The following is a 22,426-nucleotide window of genomic DNA, read 5'->3' on the forward strand; positions in this document are numbered from 1 at the left end:
AGATGTTGAGTAACTATCCAACTGTACCCCTTATAAATATCAATCATATTCTTTCTCCTCACACTTCCTAGTCCTATTCATTATTTGATTTTCTACACATAAATGGGAACTTTCAGTATTTGACTTCATATGACTGACTTCATTTTACTTAACATAATGTTCTCTAATTTTATCCATGTTGCTGTAAATAACACAATTTAATCATTCTTGTGGTTGAATAATATTCCATACTATATACCTACACACTAAAATGTAAGTGTTTTGTTTGATTAAAATTCTAATTTTTCTGTTTTCAAAAGCTTCTTCATTGCATGTTTCATATCTTTGTTCCTCAGACTGTAAATTACAGGATTAATGAGTGGAGTAAGCACAGAATAAAACAGAGTCACAATCTTCTGCATTCCAGCTGAATGTTCAGATGTTGGGCTCACATACATGACCATCACTGAGCCATAGAAAAGAGAAACCACAGTCATATGGGGCCCACAGGTGGAGAAGGCCTTTCTTCTTCCTTCTATTGAAGGGAATTTAAACACAGCTCGAAGGACCAGCACATAAGATCCCATGATGAAGAAAAAAGGAATAAAGAGGAGCAGAGAAACTATTATTGTCCAGAAAAGTTCCATCAGTGTGGCTCTGGAACAGCTCAGGGCCAACAGAGGGCCTGGGTCACATAGGAAATGGTCTATAATCCTGGATCCACAGAAGGACATCTGGGAGATGATGGTGATGGGAATGGGGAACCAGAGGAAACCAAGCACCCAGCAACTGATCACAAGGATGTTACAGAGGCGCCCAGTCATAAGAGCAGGATAGTGTAGAGGTCTGCAGATGGCAAGGTAGCGGTCAAAGGCCATTACTGCCAGGAAGAAGCATTCTGTAGACCCCAAGGAGAAGAAGAAATAGAACTGCAGGAAGCACCCAGAGAAGGAGATGACCTTGGTGTCAGAGAGGAAGTTGGCCAACATGTTGGGAACTGTGGAGGTGACATACCAGATCTCCAGGAAGGAGAAGTTGGCCAGCAGGAGGTACATGGGGGTGTGCAGTTTCTGATCCCAGCGCACAGCACAGATGATGGAAGTATTGCCCATGAGGGTGAGGAGGTAGACAATGAAGAAGAGCACAAAGAGGAGGATCTGCTCTTCTCTGGAGCAGGGGAATCCCAGGAGGATGAAGCCAGCGATGGTGCTGGAGTTACTGGTGCTGCTGAGGGTTTTCATCTGTCTGTGAGCTGTAAAGGTACCAGAAATTGTTGAATATCCTAGAAATAGCTGAGGGAATTTAAGTTTTGCTCAGGCAGGAAACAAAATAGTTTACTCATCATCAACTCAATATCAAGGAGCGGAAGTCCTTGTCTTCATTGATAGAGTTCATGTTCCAGTCAATAGCTCTATACTCATCCCCACATTGGTGGCTCTGGTTAATCATAGTGGACCACACAACAAAAATACATCATTGTGGTAGGAGGACTTGTTGATAAGAAGGAGATTGTTGAAAAGAAAGGGGGATAAAAGAAGGTCTGAGTGTGAACAGAATGCATTATATATGTGTATAGATTTCCCAAATAATCAACGAATAAATACTTTAAATATTTAAACATATTTGTAAAATTTTGCATATTATACAAAATTTCAGCATGTCTTTGATCTTTAGACTTCTAGATTTATAACTAAATCAATAAATGATGATACTTTTCAGAACTGACTGAAATTTTTGGATTCCTTAGCCAAAGACAATCCCATAATTAGGCTAAATCTAAGATCTGTTCATCTGTTGGATATTCCTTATAAAATAACTACTTAGTGTTCCACAAAAATAAAATACAAGGATACTGGACCTACCATTGGTATTACAGGGAGACATGTAGTATTAAAAGAGGCCTTTAAACAATGAAAAGTTCACAATTGGTTACAGAATTTCCACAGTGAGCTGCTAGGAGACAAAGGATTAACAAACAAGAATCAACACAAGGCAACTTCAGTGATTGGAAAACACCCCACTTCAAAGGCTTCCTCAAATAAACAGGAAAACAACCTTATATGGTTCATCTAACTGCTTCCTATGCTACAAAATTTCAGGAGAAAACCTCTTAGATTTGTATTTCTTACCTTAAACTTGTGTCAATGTTTTCATGTCACAGACACATAAACTTCAGAAAAGCTGGGTGATAGTCGTCTTCAATTACATCAACAGCTCAATACTCCAAGGAGCTAAAGTCAAAACCACTCTTGCAACATTTCTACAATTTTGTTACAATTCTTAAATACTTTTATATTTAGTGTTTCAAAAAATTGTCTAAAATATTTTGAATTTTCTTTGACATGCTCCTAAATGATAAAAAATTATGCTAATTTTGTTTTCGAATTTACATTTATGTTTTTACTTAATGTATGTGGACATATATGTGCATGCTTGTGTCCATGTGTGAGTACATACATGCCACAATGCGCATGTAGAGATTAGAGGACAACTTACATGAATTGGCTCTCTCCTTCCATTATTTAGTTCCCCATGGATCAGATTCAAGTGACCAGGCTTGGCAGCAAGCACCTTTATCCATAGAACCATCTTGACAGCCCTATTTATTCTTATACTTAATAAAACTATAAATAAGGACATTATGTTCTTTTACTAATCATATTTTTGTCATAATTTTGTGCTTTCTTCTCACTTAACCCATTTTAATATTGTAAAAGATGCAATTTTTCACTACCCTCTTATTATTCAAAATAACTTGAATAAAAATCTAGTTTTAAATTGACAAAGACTTTAAAATCTTCCAAAAGGAATCCAATTTTAGGGTACCTCTTTCTTATGTCCAAATTCTTGTAGATAAAACCAAATGAACTTTCTATTAAGAAAGAAGGAAAAATATTAACTGGGCCCAACTAATTAGATTACTGTTATAAATGTTCATTTGTGGGGGTAGGAGAGATGGCTCAGCATCATCTCTACCTGTAGCTTCAGGAGGACCAAGCACTTACAGATACCTGCACTTACATACTCAACTTCCAACACACACATAATTAAAAACAACAAAAATGGATTAAAATCGTCTGAGATAAATGCAGCAGATACAGTAAAAGATGCAGTGAAGTCAAGGCTCTGGGAAACCCTATGACACACTCAGACTTCTGCCATCTCAGAGGAACTTTGACTCTTAGGAATACTCAAAGGTGAACATGACTCTTTCCTATACAAATTGTATAAAACAGTTCCCATTGACAATGGTTTTTCACAACTTGAGAGCCCATATTTCTTGATTACATGAAATTTAATACTTTAATTGCTATTAAAAACTTTAATAATAATATTTGCTAGGAAGGGCAAATAAAAAATAATACAAAGTGACTCCTACTAGAGCTGAATTTTCCTTTCCAATTAGAAAATAATAAATAAAATTTGATTATGTTACAAAAGCCTATGGAATCTTGATTTATACGTCTGTTTTTGTTTCTATCCTTGTTTCATGGGTTAATACAATTTTGTTAACAAGTATTTTAAGTTGTACTGTAATATCTGAATTCTGCTTAAATATCCCCAAATATCTAATATAATACCAATACAACAGGATACTTAAAATTATCAATAACAAATAAGAATTACAGTAACTTAGATATTATTGTAAATCTCCCTTAGAACTGGTCACTCTTCATGAGTTTATAAATTTAGAATCAAACTTTCATAAGTCAAACTAGAACTAGTGGATAACAAATTATTTCAAACACTCTAAACATCAAAGTATTTCACATAGTGCAGATTACTGTAGCCAAAGGGAGAAACATACAATCTAAGCAAAGAATGTCTGTTTCCCCCACTGCTAACTTTATTTCTTCAGGCTATACTATGTTTTGGTTATTTTAATTTTAGACATAATATTTCCATTATATCACAGGTAAATGTTATGTCAAGTTCGCAGTTTGGAATAAAAGAGAAGTCAGAACCAGATCATAAAGGCTGGTAAATTTGATATAATTCAAAGATTGATTCCTTAGGGGATTTACTAATTCTCTCTCCTAAACACTATTTCCCTGGTTTCTCAGCCAGTGTTTACCAGACACTAGGAATGAGATTTTTCAATGCTATGGAAGAAAAAATATTATCTTTAAAATTCACATAGCATCTGATAAAAATGTAATTGATAAATAAATGAATTTAGGACTTTTTATGATACAATCAACAAAATATCACATAAGCATTTTCAGAGAGTAACATGTCCTTTTCATAAATCTGCATTTGTGTTTCCAGGCTATGGGCTTTCACATAAAGTAAATTATTTCTTATCTGCTTGAGGTGGGAGCTGTGTTTTTATATTGACAATATGCAATATGGTATGTTGTTATAACAGCTCTCTCTCAGAGTAATTTCCCATCAATAAACCTTAAGAAACTGTCCTACGAAATGGGAAATTTGTAAAAGCTTTTAATGTTAATAAAATTAAATGTGAGTTGATGGAGAATGTTTTCATTAGACTGCTGTTACTCAATTTTTGTTGGTGTTTAAATATAGAAAGAATTTCCTTTGCTAACATATTACTGTAAACTGCCCAGTTCCATCTGATTTGGGCCACTTTGTGTTGTGACTTAGGAAATGGAACATGAAAGCAGTATTTCAGGGCTGTGTGGACTTCAGGATGATAATTTAATATCCTGGGTGTTTTTCATGGTTATTTTCTTTCCCCTTAAAGCCAAGTCACAGAAACAAAGTAGAACATTACGTTTTACATTTTAACTAGTTAACATTCACAATAAAATATGTCATTGTATCCCATGGCCTCACTGGCCTGAAAAGCATGTGTGGAAAGGCAGAACTTCCAAAGCTAGACCATTTGGGTAAAGGGCCAGGCTGCTGTGTGTTGTATATGTTAGACAAGTTATTACTTCTTCGTGTTTTGGTTTCCCCTTCTTGAAGACGGAGAGTGGCAGTCCTGCCCATGTAGTGTGTTTTGAGAATTAGAAAAATACTATTTGTCAACTGCCTGACATCTAGTTAGCGCTTTCTATTGTGCTTATAGAAAATGAAACTCCCAAGAATGCCCATCCTGCATCCTAAAGGCTGTGCTGTTTTGGAAGATGAGACTCCAGCTTGGATTATGACACTTAAGTAGCACAATTAAGGAAAATTCTACCAAGCACGTATTACTTCTCTTAATTTCTTCTAATATCAAGTGGACATAATAATGCCTTCCAGAGAGGGTTACTATGAAGTGTGCTGAGAGAGAAAGTGGATAGACAAGGTGGAGGCACTGTGTCTGTATCTGACACATCATAGACACTCTGACAAAGTGAAGTGTGAACTTTTTTTCAGGGGCATAGATTCATCAATTCTATTTTACCGTCTTCCTTAACTAACCACTATGTTACCTTCTTTCTTGAATAAGAAGTGAGACTATCAAGAGAAACATCTTAAACAGCTTCTTCCGGGATTTTCTGAGGCCAGAGGTAGCTGACTTCGTAACACCCAGCTTGAAGAGAAAGTGCAAAAATATGTTGTCATGAAGATCAGTGGAGTATTTTCTGTGGGATCCTGGGATTTTAAGCAGGACATGTTCTTTGCTCTTTGAAGATTCTTTTATTCTAGAGAACAGTGTCAGGACACAGCTCGCTACTACTTATTCCCTTGCTCACTTCTGTCCTCTGAGCATTGTGTCTTAATTTCTGATTCTTATTTTCACCCAGGAATAGAGGAAGTCACTCATTTTGTTGGGTCTTAATCCCATAGAGGTCTTTTGAGAGGCAATTTTTATTTATTTATTTACTTATTTATTTATTTATTTATTTCCTTTTATTTTATTTTACAATACCATTCAGTTCTACATATCAGTCACGAATTCCCTTGTTCTCCCCCCTCCTGCCCCCCTCCCCTTTCCCCCAACACACCCCCCATTCCCACCTCCTCCAGGGCAAAGCCTCCCCTGAGGACTGAGATCAACCTGGTAGACTCAGTCCAGGCAGGTCCAGTCCCCTCCTCCCAGACTGAGCCAAGCATCTCTGCATAAGGCCCAGGTTTCAAACATCCAACTCATGCAATGAGCACAGGACCCGGTACCACTGCCTAGATGCCTCCCAAACAGATCAAGCCAATCAACTGTCTCACCTATTCAGAGGGCCTGATCCAGTTGGGGGCCCCTCAGCCTTTGGTTCATAGTTCATGTGTTTCCATTCATTTGGCTATTTGTCCCTGTGCTTTATCCAACCTTGGTTTCAACAATTCTCACTCATATAAACCCTCCTCTTTCTCGCTAATGAGACTCCTGGAGATCCACCTGGGGCTTAGCCGTGGATCTCTGGATCCAGATTCCTCAGTCCTTGGATGGGGTTTCTGCCACGGCTATTAGGGTGTTTGGCCATCCCATCACCAGAGTAGGACAGTTCGGGCTGTCTCTCGACCATTGCCAGCAATCTATTGTGGGGTATCTTTGTGGATTTCTGTGGGCCTTTGAGAGGCAATTTTTAAGTCCATCTGTCACTCACCACACCTGTTCTGGGTACTTGTCAAATAATCACTAAACCCTGGATAAGGTGGTATTGGTACTACAGAAGTTTATTTGTTGGTCTTGTGACAAGTTGACTTCAGTTGTGGATTATGATGACAGATCTTCCTCCCTTCTAGGAAGAGATTTACTGGGGGAGTAGTGGATGGGTCTTTGAAGATTTATCAAAAATCATACATTCTGTGTACCAGAATAGTCACCTCTCTCTCTCTTTGCAATCAAAGCTCCTGAATTACAATACTCCCACTGTAGAATCATGCCTTGTGGGAAATTTACCAGATTTGATGATACTCATGGGATCAGACTATGGTCATTCTAGAGCAATGTGCACAGAAGCTGCAATTTGGGGTCATGGAGCTTCATGAATTCTTCATCCCTAACAAAGTAATATTTTTCTTTTTCATCATTTTATTTCTTTCTTTGTCTTGTGATGGTTTGGATGAAATTGCCCACTATAGGCCCATTTTCATTTCACAGGAAGCGGCACTAACAGGAGGTGAGGCTTTTTTTGGAGTAGGTGTGTCCTTGTTGGGGGAAGTGTGTCACTGGAGGTGGACTTTAAGGTTTCAGAAGCTCAAGAAAGACCCAGTGTCAAGCCCTCTTCCTGCTGCTACTGATTCAGATCCAGATGTAGAGCTCTCATCTACATCTCTAACACTATGTCTGCTGCATGTCACCATGCTTCCTGGCATTATGGTAATTATGGAGTAAACCATTTAACTTTATGCCAGGCCCAACTAAATGTTTTCCTTTGTAAGAGTTTCCATGGTCATGATGTCTCTTCACACCAATAAAAAAAAAACCCTAACAAAGACATTTTTTTCATTAGTTCTTTGAGAATTTTATGTATTTTGATCTTATTCACAACTCTAACTCCTACCGGATCTTCTTTCTTATATACCCAAATTTTGTCCATTTTTTTAAACCCATCAAGTCCAACTTGTATTGTCCCTATATTCTTGGATGTGTGGCCTTCCACTCAAGGATAATCCCATTACCAGGTGTCACACTCTTAAAAGAAACTGATTATCCCTCTCCTAGCAGCAATCAATTGTCAATAGCTCCTAAGATAGGGAATAGACTTCACTCTCAACTTCTTTCTCCATGCTAGGATTTTGTCCAGCTTGAACACACAGGACTTTTGCATGCTATCACAACCACTGCAAGCTCATACATGCAATTGCCCTGCTGTATCTGGTGAAAGACCCCCACAGGAGATCTTCCCTCAGGAGAGACCCCAAACCCAAGGAACACGCCGAAACCACGGATCAGATGCAAACAGCAAGAGGGTTTATTTGGATACACAGGTACCTGGGGTGCTGAAGTCTCTCGGAGGACTTGCGCACCTTCCTAGGGTAAGGGGAACTTTTTATAGGATCCCAGGGGCAGAGGCGCGGTTACAGAAGTGAGAAGCATAGTTACAGGGTTCCCATTGGTTGTTTCAAAGAAGGCCAGGGTGAACTTGGGGACATATTTTTAATTCTCGGAAATTTGATGTGTATGGCTGACTTGGCCTTGCCTAGGGTACAGTGGGTGTTTCCCTAGCCCAACTGTTTATTCCCCAAGGCCAGGTGGCCAACCACAGATATCCTGTTTTGACTCAAAGGTTTCTCTCTCAAGGCCGGGTGGCCAACCATAGTTATCTCTCCCAAGGCCAGGTAGCCAACCACAGTTATGAACTCCTGTTTTTCTGGTACTTGCCTTGCAGAATGGCGTTTCTTAAGCTAAACTTTTCTATAATGGGGGGGGGGGTCTTTCACTGGGAAGCACTATTCTTTATAGTCATCCATGCCTCTGTCTCTTAATTTTTCTACCCTCTCTGTCTCTAATTATTCATGAGGCTTTGAATGAGAGGGTGTGATATAGAGTTGCCATTTAGGGAGAAGAATTCCACAGTCTATTATTTTCTGCATCTTGCCTAGTTGTGGATCTAAGTGTTAAATACAAACTACTGAAAAAGGTAGCTTCTCTGATATAAGCTGAGAAATGCACTAATCTGTGGGTATAACATTAACTTATTTGGAATCAGTTTAATATTATATCCACTTAGCAGAATGATAGTAGGTGATGGAATTCTCCTATAGGACTTAGAATCTGACTAGATACAGGTTCTTGGCTTGATAACCATGTTAGTATGGGTTTTGCCTTGTGGAGCAGGTCTTAACTGTAACAAGAAAGTGGTTGGTTATTCCCATGACTTTGTGCCACTATTGCATCTGTGATCGAGTCTTTCCAGACTGGCCATTATTGTACCTCAGAGACATCACAGCTGTGTTAGATTGATGATTTGTTTCTCTTCTGGTAGCATGACTAGCACCTACCTGTACAATGAAAGCTAGCCATTAGGAATGAAGTTTCTAGGTCAGTTCCATCTTGATTTCTCAATGTTCTTTGACTCAAATATGTGGTGTTTCTATCAATAGGGTCTTACCATCGTGTTCTGGTGACTAAATGAAAGCAATCACTTTATCCTTTAATGTTGAGGTGTCCAGTAACTCCAAAGAAGTAACCTATTCCTGTTACTGTGCTTTTTATTTGTTAATCTATGGTGTATAGAAGGTGTTTTGTCATCCCATTATAGGATGACACCATTTTAGTTCTTTTTATAAATGCAAATGTACATACATATTTGAGGAAAATTTTATAGTTATAGGTTTCCAAATGACTGCTTTAAAAAGGTCTTTTGTAAATGGAGTCTTTTCTCTGTCCTGTGTCATCCCGTAGCCATTTCCAAATACACTCAGGGGCTTATATTAATTACAAAAGTTTGACAGATGGTTCAAATTTATTAATAATTAATTCTTGCATTTAAATTAATTCGTATTTTTTAGGTATGCTTAGCACATGGTTTGTGGCTTGTTACCTCATTTTCTATATGTCTTGCTTCCTTGGTGGCTGGCTAGCCTCTGCCTCGACTCCACCCTTTTTTCATTTGATTGTACATCAGTTTCATTGTACTGCCTAACTTTATTCTGCCTGGCTATTGGCCAAAACAGTTTTATTTAATCAACCAATGAGAGGCAACACATATTCACAGTGTACAGAAATAGCATCCCACAACATTTCACCCATTTTGTCTAAGCAAAAGGAAAGGTTTTAACTTCAACATTGTAAAATTGCATGTAACAAAACAGTTATCAAGCAAGATTTACAGTTACAGTATCTTGTATCATGAATCTTAGAAGGTCTCATTAATAGAAAACCTGGAGCCAGGTATTGGGGTGTAAACTGATATCAGAGGAACAGGACAAGCCACAGTCAACCTCTCTTCAACAACTCCTCAGCCATCAGAGAAAGCCATTTCTTGTATACTCATGCTTATATCCTTTCTGTCCCTGCCATCTCACTTCTTCTTTCTACCAAGCTATATCACTTCTTCTTTCTACCCAGCTATATCACTTCTTCTTTCAGTCCAACTCTGTCACTTCCTGTCTGTCTGTACAGAACTCCAGACCTTTATGGTTAACTAGTGTTGGAATTTAAAGGCACGTGCCACTATGCCTGGCTCTGTTCCCAGTGTGACCTTGAACTCACAGAGATCTGGATGAATCTCTGCCTCCGAATGCTAGGATTAAAGGTATGTGCTGCCATTGCCTGACTTCTATGTTTAATATAGTGTCTGGATTTTTCCTCTAATCTCCAAGTGAGCTTTATTTATTTGAGCACAAATAAAGTATCACCACAATATCTAGTCAATTTGTATTTGGCAAAATGAAAGAAAATACTATATCATCTATCCTATTTTTGTGCATCTAAGGTTTCATATCTAATTTACCTTTATCATAACTAAGGAAAACTATAACTATCTAGTCTTCACATCCACCAAAAACCCAGAAGGATTTAATATTACCTGAGTAAACAGGAAGTGCACTGCAAGCAACTTCCAAAACTCTAGAAGTGTCAGAGACATCTGGCTGCTTGGACAGTCACCCAAAGTTCTTCTGTAATGTTGGGTCATCCATCTTAAGCCTGCAGGCCTAGAATATGTGACAGACTTTTCAGTGAAGCAGGAAATTTGAAGGTCTGTCCTGCCTATATTGGTAAAGTTTGTCAGTCACTTTTCTCTGTGTCCTGCAGAATGTCCAACAATTACTTCTGTGAAGAAGGAACCCTGAAAGACCATTCTTCTTTTTGTTAGGAAACTTTAGTGGTTATTTTAGATGTATCCTGCATGTCCAGCTTATACAACATAGTGTCAAGCAGTCCAGGCAAGAGCAGTTTCTTGCCCAGATGACTAGCATTGTTACATTGAAAGAAAACTCTATAAAGAGTTTCTCTGATGCCCATCAACCTTTTTGAATTAACTGGTGTTGCCAGGAGCAGATATGTCTCACTGTTGAGAAAAGTCTAAATTCTTAAAACTTTTTTTTTTTTTTTTTGTTTTTTCGAGACAGGGTTTCTCTGTGTAGCTTTGCGCCTTTCCTGGAACTCACATGGTAGCCCAGGCTTGCCTCAAACTTACAGAAATCTGCCTGCCTCTGCCTCCCAAGTGCTGGGATTAAAGGCATGCGCCACCACCACCCGGCTAAATTCTTAAAACATTTTAATTGCCACATTCTGTTGGTCTTTGAGGTGTTTGAAGATTAACTATCTAATTGAATTATATCTTTATATACCTAGAAAACATAACTAATATGGGTATAAGTTTGACTTTTATAGATGATTGTTAATCTGCATCTTTAATTATACATTACATTTTAACAGCTGCATAAACATAATACCTTAAGCAAGAGTAAAACTATGTATATAGTACAACAAAATTGACTTTAAATTTGTATCAATAAATTAAAATCCATATCAATGTAAAATATTTTGAGATCATCAGTTTTTTGGATTAAAGTAGATTTAAACATCTACCCTTTTATCCTATAATTTCTATGCCTCCCCCCCCCCTTTTTTTCAGAACAAGATCCCTGAATCTAACCTCCTTTATTTGGCTTTTTCGTGAACATTATCCATAACAACATGTTACCAAGCCCCTAAACAATGACAAACATTCATAATTTATTTTTGGGAATGTGGGTGTGGTTCTTTAGACTACTTTCTGTAGCTTGGAGGCATTGGTAATCTTTGGGGGACCCTGAGAAAATCTAGGATAATTGTTAACTCTTAGCTATAGTATTCTGTGAGGCTAGATGACCTCAGTCAGCAGTCTGATGCTGTTCTGGATACAAAATTCTGAGGAGACTGTAAAAGAGGCCTTTTTTAAATGCTAGAGCACCTGGTCAGCCTGTTTTTTATTGGTGTCTGGTCCCTTTGTTCTGAAAAGACATTGCGGTAACATTTTGTTTGTGTTCTAACAATTAAAGGTTGCCTGGAGATCTGAGTGCAGAGACAGCCACTGGAGACCAGGCAGTGGTGGCGCACACCTTTAATCCCAGATCTTGGGATCTCATGCCTTTGATCCAAGTACTTGGGAAGAGGAAACAGGAAGAGATATGGCTGGGCAGAAAGAGGAAGTAATAAGGTGGGTTAGAGACAGGAGCTCAGCCCTTTCAGTCTGAGGAATCCTAGAGGAAAAAAGACTTTCTAGTGGCTGGCTGCTCTGCTTCTCTGATCTTTAAGCTTTCACCCTGATATCTGACTCTGGGTTTTTATTATTAAGAACAATTAGAATTCATGCTACATCTGGTACCCAATGTAGGGCACAAATTCATTAATAAGCCGCTTGCCTATGGGTTTGCATCCACATGCTGCTGGAGTCACTACCCTACCGGCTAGATTTTCCTTTCTTTAGGGATTTTTACTGTTGCAGACTCTCTGCAGCAAACTCCATAGGTATATGGCGATATTTTATTTGTATGGAAATGTGATTTTATTTGTATGTTAATAAATAAAGTTGCCTGGGGGTCAGAGCTAATAGCAAGCCATAGCAGAAGCTGAATGGTGGTGGTGCTTTAATCCCAGCTCTTGGGAGGCAGAGCTATGTGGGTCTCTGTGTGTTCAAGGATACAGCCAGCATGGAGACACACACCTTTAATCTCAATACCAATCATAAAAGACCTGGAGGTCTGTACAGACAGGCAGTGACGAAGCGGTCATGTGGCTGGGTTTACAACCAATGAGAAGGCAGAACAGAAAGTCTATATAAAGACAAACACACAGGAAGTAGGTAGCTGCAGCAGTGAAGGGTAAGGCTCTTAGCTCTGACCTCTTGGGCTTTCATCTCTGCATTGGCTCCATATTTCTTATTTAATAAGATGGTTACTTCTACATAGGTGTTTGGGTTTCAAATACCACAGGAGTTAGCCACTTTTGCAGATTCCCCCCATGCAGACAGCTGGCTCTTTGTCTTCTTTTCTCCTGGTGGGTTGTGGGCTTTCCATGGACCCCTTGCTTGGGCTCCTGAAACATTAGGTAGCTGCCTTGAAAACCTACTTGGACTTCTACTGTTCTATGCAGAAACAGCCTCACATCTTTATCATCATGGTTGGCAGATTTGGTGAGACAATTGGGAATTCTTAAAGGGAGAAATTAGTTAAAAGAGAAAGTTTTTTCCCACATTAAAAAATGGTAAACACGATTATAATGGAGAAACTCAGACCTCTGTGTGATAATATGCTGTATGGTTTGATAATGGAACAATTAAATTAGAGGATAATTAATTTAGATTGAATTTACATAATATCAATTATAAATATTATCTGTTTGAACATTTTTATTTTATCATTAAAAAGTTGTTTTTTAAAAAGAAATATGAGTGCCAAGATAAAAGTTTTAGAAAAACTTTTTAAAACAGATCATAGAGATATTCAGAACTAGAGAGAGGGATTTACAGGAGAACCAATGTCAGCATTGCTTTATAAGGTTAGAGAGGAACAGCCTAAGGTTTTCAAACAACCAATCTTAATTTATACAGTAATCTTACAGGAATTGGCAAATGATAGATATCCCCAAGGCTGTGTAAAGGCTAAATGGACTCCTGTGCAAATGGTAGATTTGAGGAGATTCAAGGAAGTGATAATCTCATATGGGATGCATTTATCTTTTATGAAGCAGATGTTAAACTTGTGGTCAACTTGTAGTAGAATTATCCATCAAGCCTGGAGAGATTTCTTTACAGCAGTCTTGGAGGCTGGTCCTCAAATACAATGGAGGACTTCTTGGAAAAATGAGACCACTGAACAACAAAGTAGGGCTAGAGGTAAAGAAATCTCCCAAGACCAACTTCTTGGGGAGGGAGATTATACTAATGAGCAAAAGTAATCTTTATATGATGACCATACCCTGGCTTTATACCACAAAGCAGCCTTGAATGCTTGAGACAGAATTGAAGAGGTAGGAAAGAAAACTGAGTCATTTACTAAAGTTATATAGGGTCCAAAAGAAATGTTCACTAAATTCTTACAAAGATTGACTTCAGCAGTAAAGAGAATGATTACAAGTTCAGAAACTAGAGATATAATAATTGAATCTCTGGCTTTTGAAAATGCTAATGCACAATGTAAAAGGGTAATTGGGCCATTAAAGGCAAGATCAGCACCCTTGGAGGAACAGATCTGAGATACAATCAATATTGAATCTCATAACGATGAGGATGATTCAGTAGGAGAGGTTATTTCCAGAGGTTGAAGAAAAATCAAAATGTCAGGTGTCTCAATTACAGTAAACAAGATCACCTAAGAATGGATTTCAAATAAGGCATTAGTAGAAACAATGTTTTTTTCTAAGAATAATCCCAACAGAATGCCCCTCCCTTCTAGAGTGATCTGCAGAAGATGTGGCAAGTGCAGACATTGGACTAATGAATGAAGATCAACAAGATAACCCTTTGCCATTGGGAAACTCCTTGAGAGGCCTCTTTCAGGCTCCCATGTCAAATTCAGTTCAGTCATTTCCTGTCACCATGGAGGAAACTCCTTCCTAGAGCAATTAAAGAACCTAATGCCTATTGTAAGAAACCATATTTTTCTGGATGATAGAACAGCTATAGAAGAGAGAATGAAAAATTCAGGAGAAATCATAAAGAAAATATTTTGGCAAACTTCTATAAATAAATAAAGACCAAAAATAAAAATAAAAATATTAACAAATGGTGTTGTCATTGAAGCTTTTGTAGACACAGATGTGGATGTAACAATAATTGCACCAGAATCTTGGCATCCAAATTGGCCTCTTCAAGAGGCAAATGTTCAGCTTTTAGGGATTAGAACATTATCTCAGGGAAAACACAGGATGAGATTGGTCAAATGTATAAGACCAAAACAACAGAGAGAAAAGTTAAAGCCATATATGGCTAACATAGCAATGAATTTATGGGGACATGATTTATTACAGCAATGGAATACTCATAATAGCATTCCTCCAATCTCAGAAACAAACCATAAATTAACATATGTTTCTGGGTAAAAATATTAGAAGGTATAAAGAACAGTCACTGACCATTCAGGTTGTACAAGAACAGGGCACAAAAGCTGCTGATCTTTCAACTGTACCAACAGCCCTGACTTTAAAATGGTTCATGGACAAACCTATATGGGTTGAGCAATGGCCTTTAACATCAGAAAAACTGCAGACCCTAGAATAGCTGGTATAGAAGAATCAACCAGCCTTTAGAATTCTCCTGTATTTGTTATTAAAAGAAATCTGGAAAATGGAGAATGGTAACAGATCCAAGAGCAGTTAATAAGGTGTTTCAGCCAGCAGGCATCTCTGCAGCCTGGAATTCCTTTGCCTTCTCCATTATCTAAAGAATGGCCTCTTATAGTTATCAGTTTAAAAGGCTGTTTCTTCACAATACCTTTACAAGAAAAAAACAGAAAAATTTGCCTTCAGAGTGCCTACTTATATTTCTCAGCATGTTAAGTGATATCAATGGAAGGTTCTCCCACAGGGAATTATAAATAGCCCTACCCTGTGCCAATATTTTGTACATCACCCATTGAAATAATACATAGGCAATTTTCTCAATCTATCTTTTACCATGTCTCTGTCAGGGCTACTATGAGAGCCTGTCATGACTCTGGTCTGGCTCCCCGGCCCTCTCATTCCACCCTGGAGTAGTGTGCACTATCTCAAATCCTTGACATGCTTTTCTTCTAAGTTTATAGGCTTGTAGAGTCTCCATCTCTTGGGACATACCACCAGGTATGACCCATGGAGGCATAGCTCTATGAAGCAGAGAAAGTTGATGTTTTCCCTATAGGTCTCTATCTTGGCCTTATCTCTATCACATCCAAGGCAAAAACAAAAAGGGGTGACTTCTTGTACCTTAACATCAGATATCTCAGTCCAACCATAAAACATTCCCAAAACAAAATATAGATCAGGAAACTAGGTCCTTAAATGGGCTGCATAGGAAGTTCAGCTCAGAAACTTTCCTGAGCCAGCATTGATGACCTTCAATGTGAAATTAAAGGGTAGGCAGGGGTTGTGGTCCCCACGGTGACTTGCCTGGAAATCCCCCTGGCAGGCATGTACTAAGGAAGCATAGGAACAAGCTCATCATTTAGCTGGGTAGGTGACTTTCTAGACTCTCAGTTTTAGAGGGTCCTGTGAGTATGCAATGGCCCTCCAAAGTCCATGGTTGACTTCCTCTGGAGCATAGTTCTCAGGATCAGTGTGTGGATCCATAGGCTTCACAGGTGGGAATAGTGAATCCAAGTGGGGACCCCATTCATTTTGACAGCTGTGAGCATTGTCAGGATCACAGTGTAAGGTCCCTTCCAACCAGGTTCCAAGGTCTCTTTCCTGTGCCTCTTGACAATCATCAGGTCCAGGTCCCCTGGCATGAACCATAGGAGGTGGTGCCTTCTCGTAGACTGCACACAGCCAAGGCCAAAGTTGTTTCTGCAGCTAACGTAAAACTTGTACGGAGAAGAGAAATCTTTGGTTATTAAATTCAGCTAGTAGTTCTGCCCTGAGGTTAGGCAGAATGAATGGTAACCTGACATGCATGATCTTAAATAGTGTCAGTCCTAGGGTATAGAGAGTTTCCCTTTGACTCAGCATTTCAGTCTATTAAGGGCAGGGTGTATTGGACAATGTATTCTTTTCTGTAACTACTTCCAGCTGACACTGAATGTTGTTGTCAGGGCCTAGAAAGACTGAAAGCTAGCCAAAGTCTAGACAAAGGGGAATTCATCAAAAGCACATGGTTATCTAAACCAGCTGTAGAGACAGAGAGCAATCAAATTATCCAGACTGGTCCATATCAGCCTTCAGCAAGTCCAAGGCTTGTAATCATTTGGAACAGGTTGTAGTCAGCACCAACAGGTGCTCAGATGTGTCTGTCAGGCAAGTGGAAATCTGTTGAGACAGATGTAGACTTGAGAAAGAAGTTAAAATTTAATTTTTATATTCATAGATGCATAGTTTTAGTAATTGAGGAAGGAGAGGACCCCCATGACCAGGGCAGAGAAATACTATCCTCAGAGATAGATATGTAAGGAAACTTAAATTGTACTTATCTGGAGTCCTTTTGACCTGTGAGAAATAGATCCAAGTTTTATGACTCTCTTGATTTTCTGAAATTAAAAGAATTCTTATTGTATAAAAAGGTATAAAAGTTTTAGATATATTAATATTATCAATCTATGTTGAAATCCATACTTTAGAAAAAACAGATAATGGATATCTGTAAAACAGTAGGGGTATACTCCTTTGAGTCCCAGCGAAAGCTACAGATTTGAGTTAAAAGCATATGTATTTCCTTCTGTCCAGAGAGCCAGGCATAGATTGGACAAAAATGTCTTTGGCCAGATGAGAAACATCTCTATGTATATATTTGGAAGATAACCAAAAAAATTAAAATTCATGTCTTAGAACATTTTCTTAGGTCCTCAAAACTTATGTTGACTTTTATATTTTTCTCTATCTAATCATTTATCAGATCATACCAGTCATTATTGAGAATTGTCATCTCAAATCATATCCCCCCAGTGGAAAATTATGTCTGAAATCTGTTTATCTCCTAGTGTGAAGCCTGTGAGTAAGGCAAGTCTGTCTGCCTTTTCTTACCAATAAACCTAGTAGCTTTAAGGTAGTGAGGTCTGTGGTCTGATTTTTATTTACAAAGAGAACTGAGAAACTGAGTGCTTATTGCTCTTAAGGCTACTGTCAATATCCCCAGAGATCTGAGAAGGATAAATTATACCTATTATATCTGAGTAAACAGAACAGCTGACAAAGTAGCTTCTGAATCTATTAAAAATGGCAGAGACTAGTCCATCCCAGATAGACATCGCAGGCTCCCATCCCAGCCTTCTTCACATCATTGGAAACAGAGGTATCAGGACAGCATCAGTCTTTAGCTTCCAGACCCATAGGTAAGAGTTTTTAATGTGGAGGAGGAACATGGGGAAGGCCAATATTACTGTCTAGGCAAAAGGGGGCAATTAATTCCCCAGTGTCCTTCTTGTCCACAGTCTGGACCAGGTCCTGACAGCAGGTGTTGCATTGGGTCATCCTGTCCAGTGGTCAATGTTATCATCAATCTGGGTAGAGTCATTGGGTTGTTCCACATCTTCTTTGGAGATCCTAGAAGTCATTGCTAGGAGTTGGGAGTCTCTGTCTGTTATGATAAACTTTTTTATTAAACATGTTAAAAGCCATAATCTGCACATCTCTGAAGTATTTGAGGACTGTCTATCTAATAGGTATATCTTAATAGAAAAACTTTATTTCTTGTTTTAAGTTTAATTTTGAAAACCTTTACAGGGGACTAAGTAAGGCTTATACCTGTAAGTAATATATTAGTACTTAGAATAACTATAATTAAAGAACTTCATCATTTATAAGATGATTATTAACTTGTGTTCCTTAAATATCTACAACAAGTTAGCTGTTTACATAAGACCAGGAACTTTCCTTCCATTTCTGCCAGGTTCATCCCTAAAAATAATTATTTTTGAATTAAAGGTCTTCTAATACCAAAATAAAATTTTTAATCATAGATAATGGGCTCAATAATAAAAATCAAAACAGCCATTTTAAGGGTGAAAATGGAATGAGTTTGTTGCAAACTGCTAAGACTGTCTCTGGAGAAGGGAAGGAATATTGACAAGGGCAAAATCCCCAAGGCCAAATGGGAACAGGAGAAAAAGGGCATGTGAGTTGGGGTGTGGCTTGTGAGCAGGGACTGAGGAAGCCTGGGGGCCAGCACTGCTCTTGATAAGCCATGGGGGCACCTGCCAAAATGCCCAACCCTGGGAAAAGGACCCTTTTAGAGGACCAGAAATTACATTATAGAATAAGTATCATACTTATCAAACATATGTTCCCATTTATCTAAATTCTTTGGAAGCTTAGAATTGAGCATTTGGCAAAGATGTAAGTACTTAGGTGTAAATCTCTAAGTCAGCTTTTGTTAATCTGAATAGACCTTTATTACCTTAAATTTTATCACCATATAGAGTATATTCTAAACCAAAGTTGAATCACATATACAATATGTTGTACCAAATCTACCTTTATATTTCTATCATCATATAATAGTCTACATCAGTTCTGCTGTTCTAGGTGTGATGACAACCATTCCTTATATCAAATATAAAGTTAGAGTTATATTTTTCTGAAATGGTTTCTTTAGGAGTATTGCTTTTTGCAGACCAAAGTTCTTCATTTGTTTTGTTTTTATCTGATAAGCATTTTCCCCTATCCATAGACATTATAGGAGCAGTTAAACAGCAATTTTCATTTACAGACCATAGATGTGATGTTGAAAACTTTTTAAGAAGCAGGTTTGGACATTTGTATGAAAGTCTAAATAGCTAAGAGCTTTAGTCTTGTCATTTCATAGGAGACTAATCATACAGAACCCTGTAACCTGGAGGGCTGTGACATGATTATTAATAATTAGCCTGTATTTTTAATTATACATTATATCTTTAAGTAAGTCTGACATGGGACCTCAGTTTCCCTCTCTCCTTTAAAGAGCATGATCCTATTCCCAATACAAACATTTTGCAGTGAAAAATCATCAGCTTTGTTTTTTTTTAATGAAGAAAACTAAATAGAATTAACTTAACTTGGTCAAATTTCATACTCCCTCTGACCTTCTACAACTTACTATACACCCTCAGGTTCCTATCTCAGTTCCTCTGATTCAGCCAGACATTCCTTACTTTAAACAATTCCTTATTTCCTTTCTCTTTTCTTCATTATTCCAATTTCTTGCCTTCTCTCTTATTTCCCAGGCAACATGAAAATTTTTATCAAGGTCCTTCTTGTGGTTTCCTTCAGTATTAGAGAATATTGTATAGCTATAATATTTTGAACAGAAACATTCATATATCACAACAAAAATAACTGTAAATTTACATCAACACACAGAAACCTGTCCCTACATGAAACATTTAAGACTAGCAGTAGTTTTTTTCCTACCCTAACCAATGATAATTTGTAACCAACCTCTCTAATTGATGATAAATATTTGTAGTCCATAGGGTCCAAATGAACAAAAACCATATATTTTTCTGTGGAAACAAAAGCACAATTTTTCCTATGCAGTATTGGAACAGGAATGGGTTGAGGGGACTCCACTGGTAGCAAGGACCTTGGTCCACAGTGAAGAGTTTGGCCAAGGAAGGAAAGGAGCGATGATTACAGCAGCTATGTGGGCAGCCTAAAGGCACAGAGTGCCTACCTGGCTATCAGCATCCTCAAAAAAAAATTGTCAGCTTCCCCACCACCAATGGGCTTGTCTTCCTGGGGAGTTCCATTTTGCAACAGGAGTGATCTGTGTTCCTATTCAACTAAAGGGACCCTCTGTCTCAATTAAATCAAAGGGACTCTCTGTGCCAGTTCAACCAAAAGGAATCTCTGTCCCATTTCAACCAAAGGGACCCAGTTGATTCTTTCAAGTGAGTCCAGGATGTCTTCTGGCCCATGCAGTGGAGGTGCCTCTAGCATATTCACCAAGCAAACCTCTGCCTTCAGATTCAGTTAGCTCAAGCTTCCTAGAGGAAGAAACACAGAATCAGGAACAGAAACACAGAACATGGAACATAACAGTGACAGTCAGACAGTCAGAACAATGACAGATCAAGACAAAGAGCAGTCAGACACTAACTGGCTGGCCAGATTTCCAATGTTCAATGTGTCAGGGGTGTTGGGGGTTATCCCAGCCAATGCACCAAATGTTAAAGTTCAAGAGAAGCTCCCAAGAAAGACCATCAGTCATGTATGCAATCAAGAAGAGCATTTATTATTTCCAACATGTTAGGGTAGCATTGGTGACCCTCAAAGAAGGTTGCAAGCTCCTTTTAAGTGGAGTTATGGGAATTCTAGGGAGGAGGGCTTAATCTGTGCCTGATTGATGGAGGAAAGATTAGTCTTTGGGCTGATTGGTGGGAGGCTCTAGTGGTTATGGGCTTTCCAGCTGCAGGGTAGGGAAAGCTATCCTTAGCTAGCAGAAGGCTGTGGGACACCTGCTGAGCCAGCAAGGGGGCTGTGGGGTACCTGCTGATTGGTTGTCTCACAGTTGTGGTTTTCCTGAGAACTGCTTGCTGAGTTCCAGCCCATTCCACTGAACCAAAACTAAGGCATGGTCTCTGTCAGGGTTATTACAAGAGCCTGTCATAGCTCTGGTCTGGTTCCCTGGTCCTCTTAATGACAATTAACTTGAGATAATATTCATTGTATTCATATACTGAATGTTACCCTGTACTTCACAAATTTTACCATGGTCCTGGATGCCAGCATAGGCCACTCAGATCTGCATGGCCACAGCTGCAAGTTGACCCTTGGACACCATCATGGCCCAAGGTGGTGGCCCAGATTCTGGGCATCTGCACAGCCTTTAAGGATAACAAATACCATGAACATCACAGAGACATGGCATTATATAACAGTTCAGGCCCAGACATCACTATGACCCCAGGTGGCAGCACAGGCCACTCAGATAGGGATGGCCCCTTTGGTGGCATGGTCCTCAGACACCAACATGGCCACAGTTGGTGGCCCAGAACCTGGGCATCCTATGGCCTTTGGTGGTAACAAGAACCATGGACATCCACATGGGCCATGGCTACAGCAAGGCCACAGACCAAGACACAGCCCTTGGTAGCAGTCCCTGCATGAATAACACCATGGCCCTGAGTGGCAAACAGGCCATCCACATCAGCCTATTCCTCTCCACCTTCACCTCTTCAGACCTGCCTCTCTTCACAGGATGTAAACCATTTTACCTTTTTCTTTCTCCCATACCCAACCATATATTTGCCACTTTAATGGTGTCAGTGTTTCTTCTATACATCCAGGCCAAGTGGCACCAGTTGAGTGTCACTCAGCCATACTTACTGTTGCTTTTTTCACAATACCTAGGAAATGGAATTTACCTTAATGTCCTACAACCAATGAGTAGATAATGAAAATGTGGTACGTAAACACTGTGGAATACTATTCAACTGTAAAGAAAAATGAAATTAGGAACTTTGTAGGTAAATGGATTGAACTAGATTAGATCATATTCAGTGAGATAACCCAAACCCAGAAAGACAAACATCACATATTCTCTCTTACTGGAAACCTCTAGATCCAAATCTCTGATGCAAGTATACACCCTGTAGTAACAGCAGAAATCAGGAAAGTAAAATGGGACTCTTGACAGAATAGTGTTGCTGGGGAGCAATGGAGAGGAGGCTATCTGGGTACAAGTGATCTGATCAGGGAAATGGGAAAAGAGGAGATAAATACAGAGAGAGGTAAAAGGAAGATAAAATAGCAACATGAATGTCTGAAGAAGCTACAAGGAGTTATACTATTACTCTGCCTGAAAATAACCTAAAATGTACACAATTCACATATAGTTTTCCTGAACTTTTCTCACCTGGTCTTGTGGTGCTCCCTCCAAGAATCAAAGCCCAATGGATCAAAATATTCCTACACCTGAGACTCAGGGAATATTGCAGAAGAGGGTGGGGATATATTGTAAGGGCCATAGGATTAGGGAGTTTGCTGTGACTTTGTGTCTCCTAGTAACAGCAGAAGATA

The 22,426-nt window shown here is 38.8% G+C and overlaps 1 protein-coding gene across 1 annotated transcript; it reads right to left on the bottom strand.

The window, feature by feature from the left end:
* Nucleotides 1–269: 269 nt before the first annotated feature.
* Nucleotides 270–1,253, bottom strand: LOC143267128 (olfactory receptor 11G2-like). Its single transcript, XM_076544037.1, has one exon. It carries the CDS (start codon nt 1,218–1,220, stop codon nt 270–272), a length of 951 nt encoding a protein of 316 aa, XP_076400152.1. The 5' UTR covers nt 1,221–1,253.
* Between the last annotated feature and the right edge of the window lie 21,173 nt (nt 1,254–22,426).

Source organism: Peromyscus maniculatus, chromosome 9, assembly GCF_049852395.1.
Source record: "Peromyscus maniculatus bairdii isolate BWxNUB_F1_BW_parent chromosome 9, HU_Pman_BW_mat_3.1, whole genome shotgun sequence".
Lineage (NCBI taxonomy): Eukaryota > Metazoa > Chordata > Mammalia > Rodentia > Cricetidae > Peromyscus > Peromyscus maniculatus.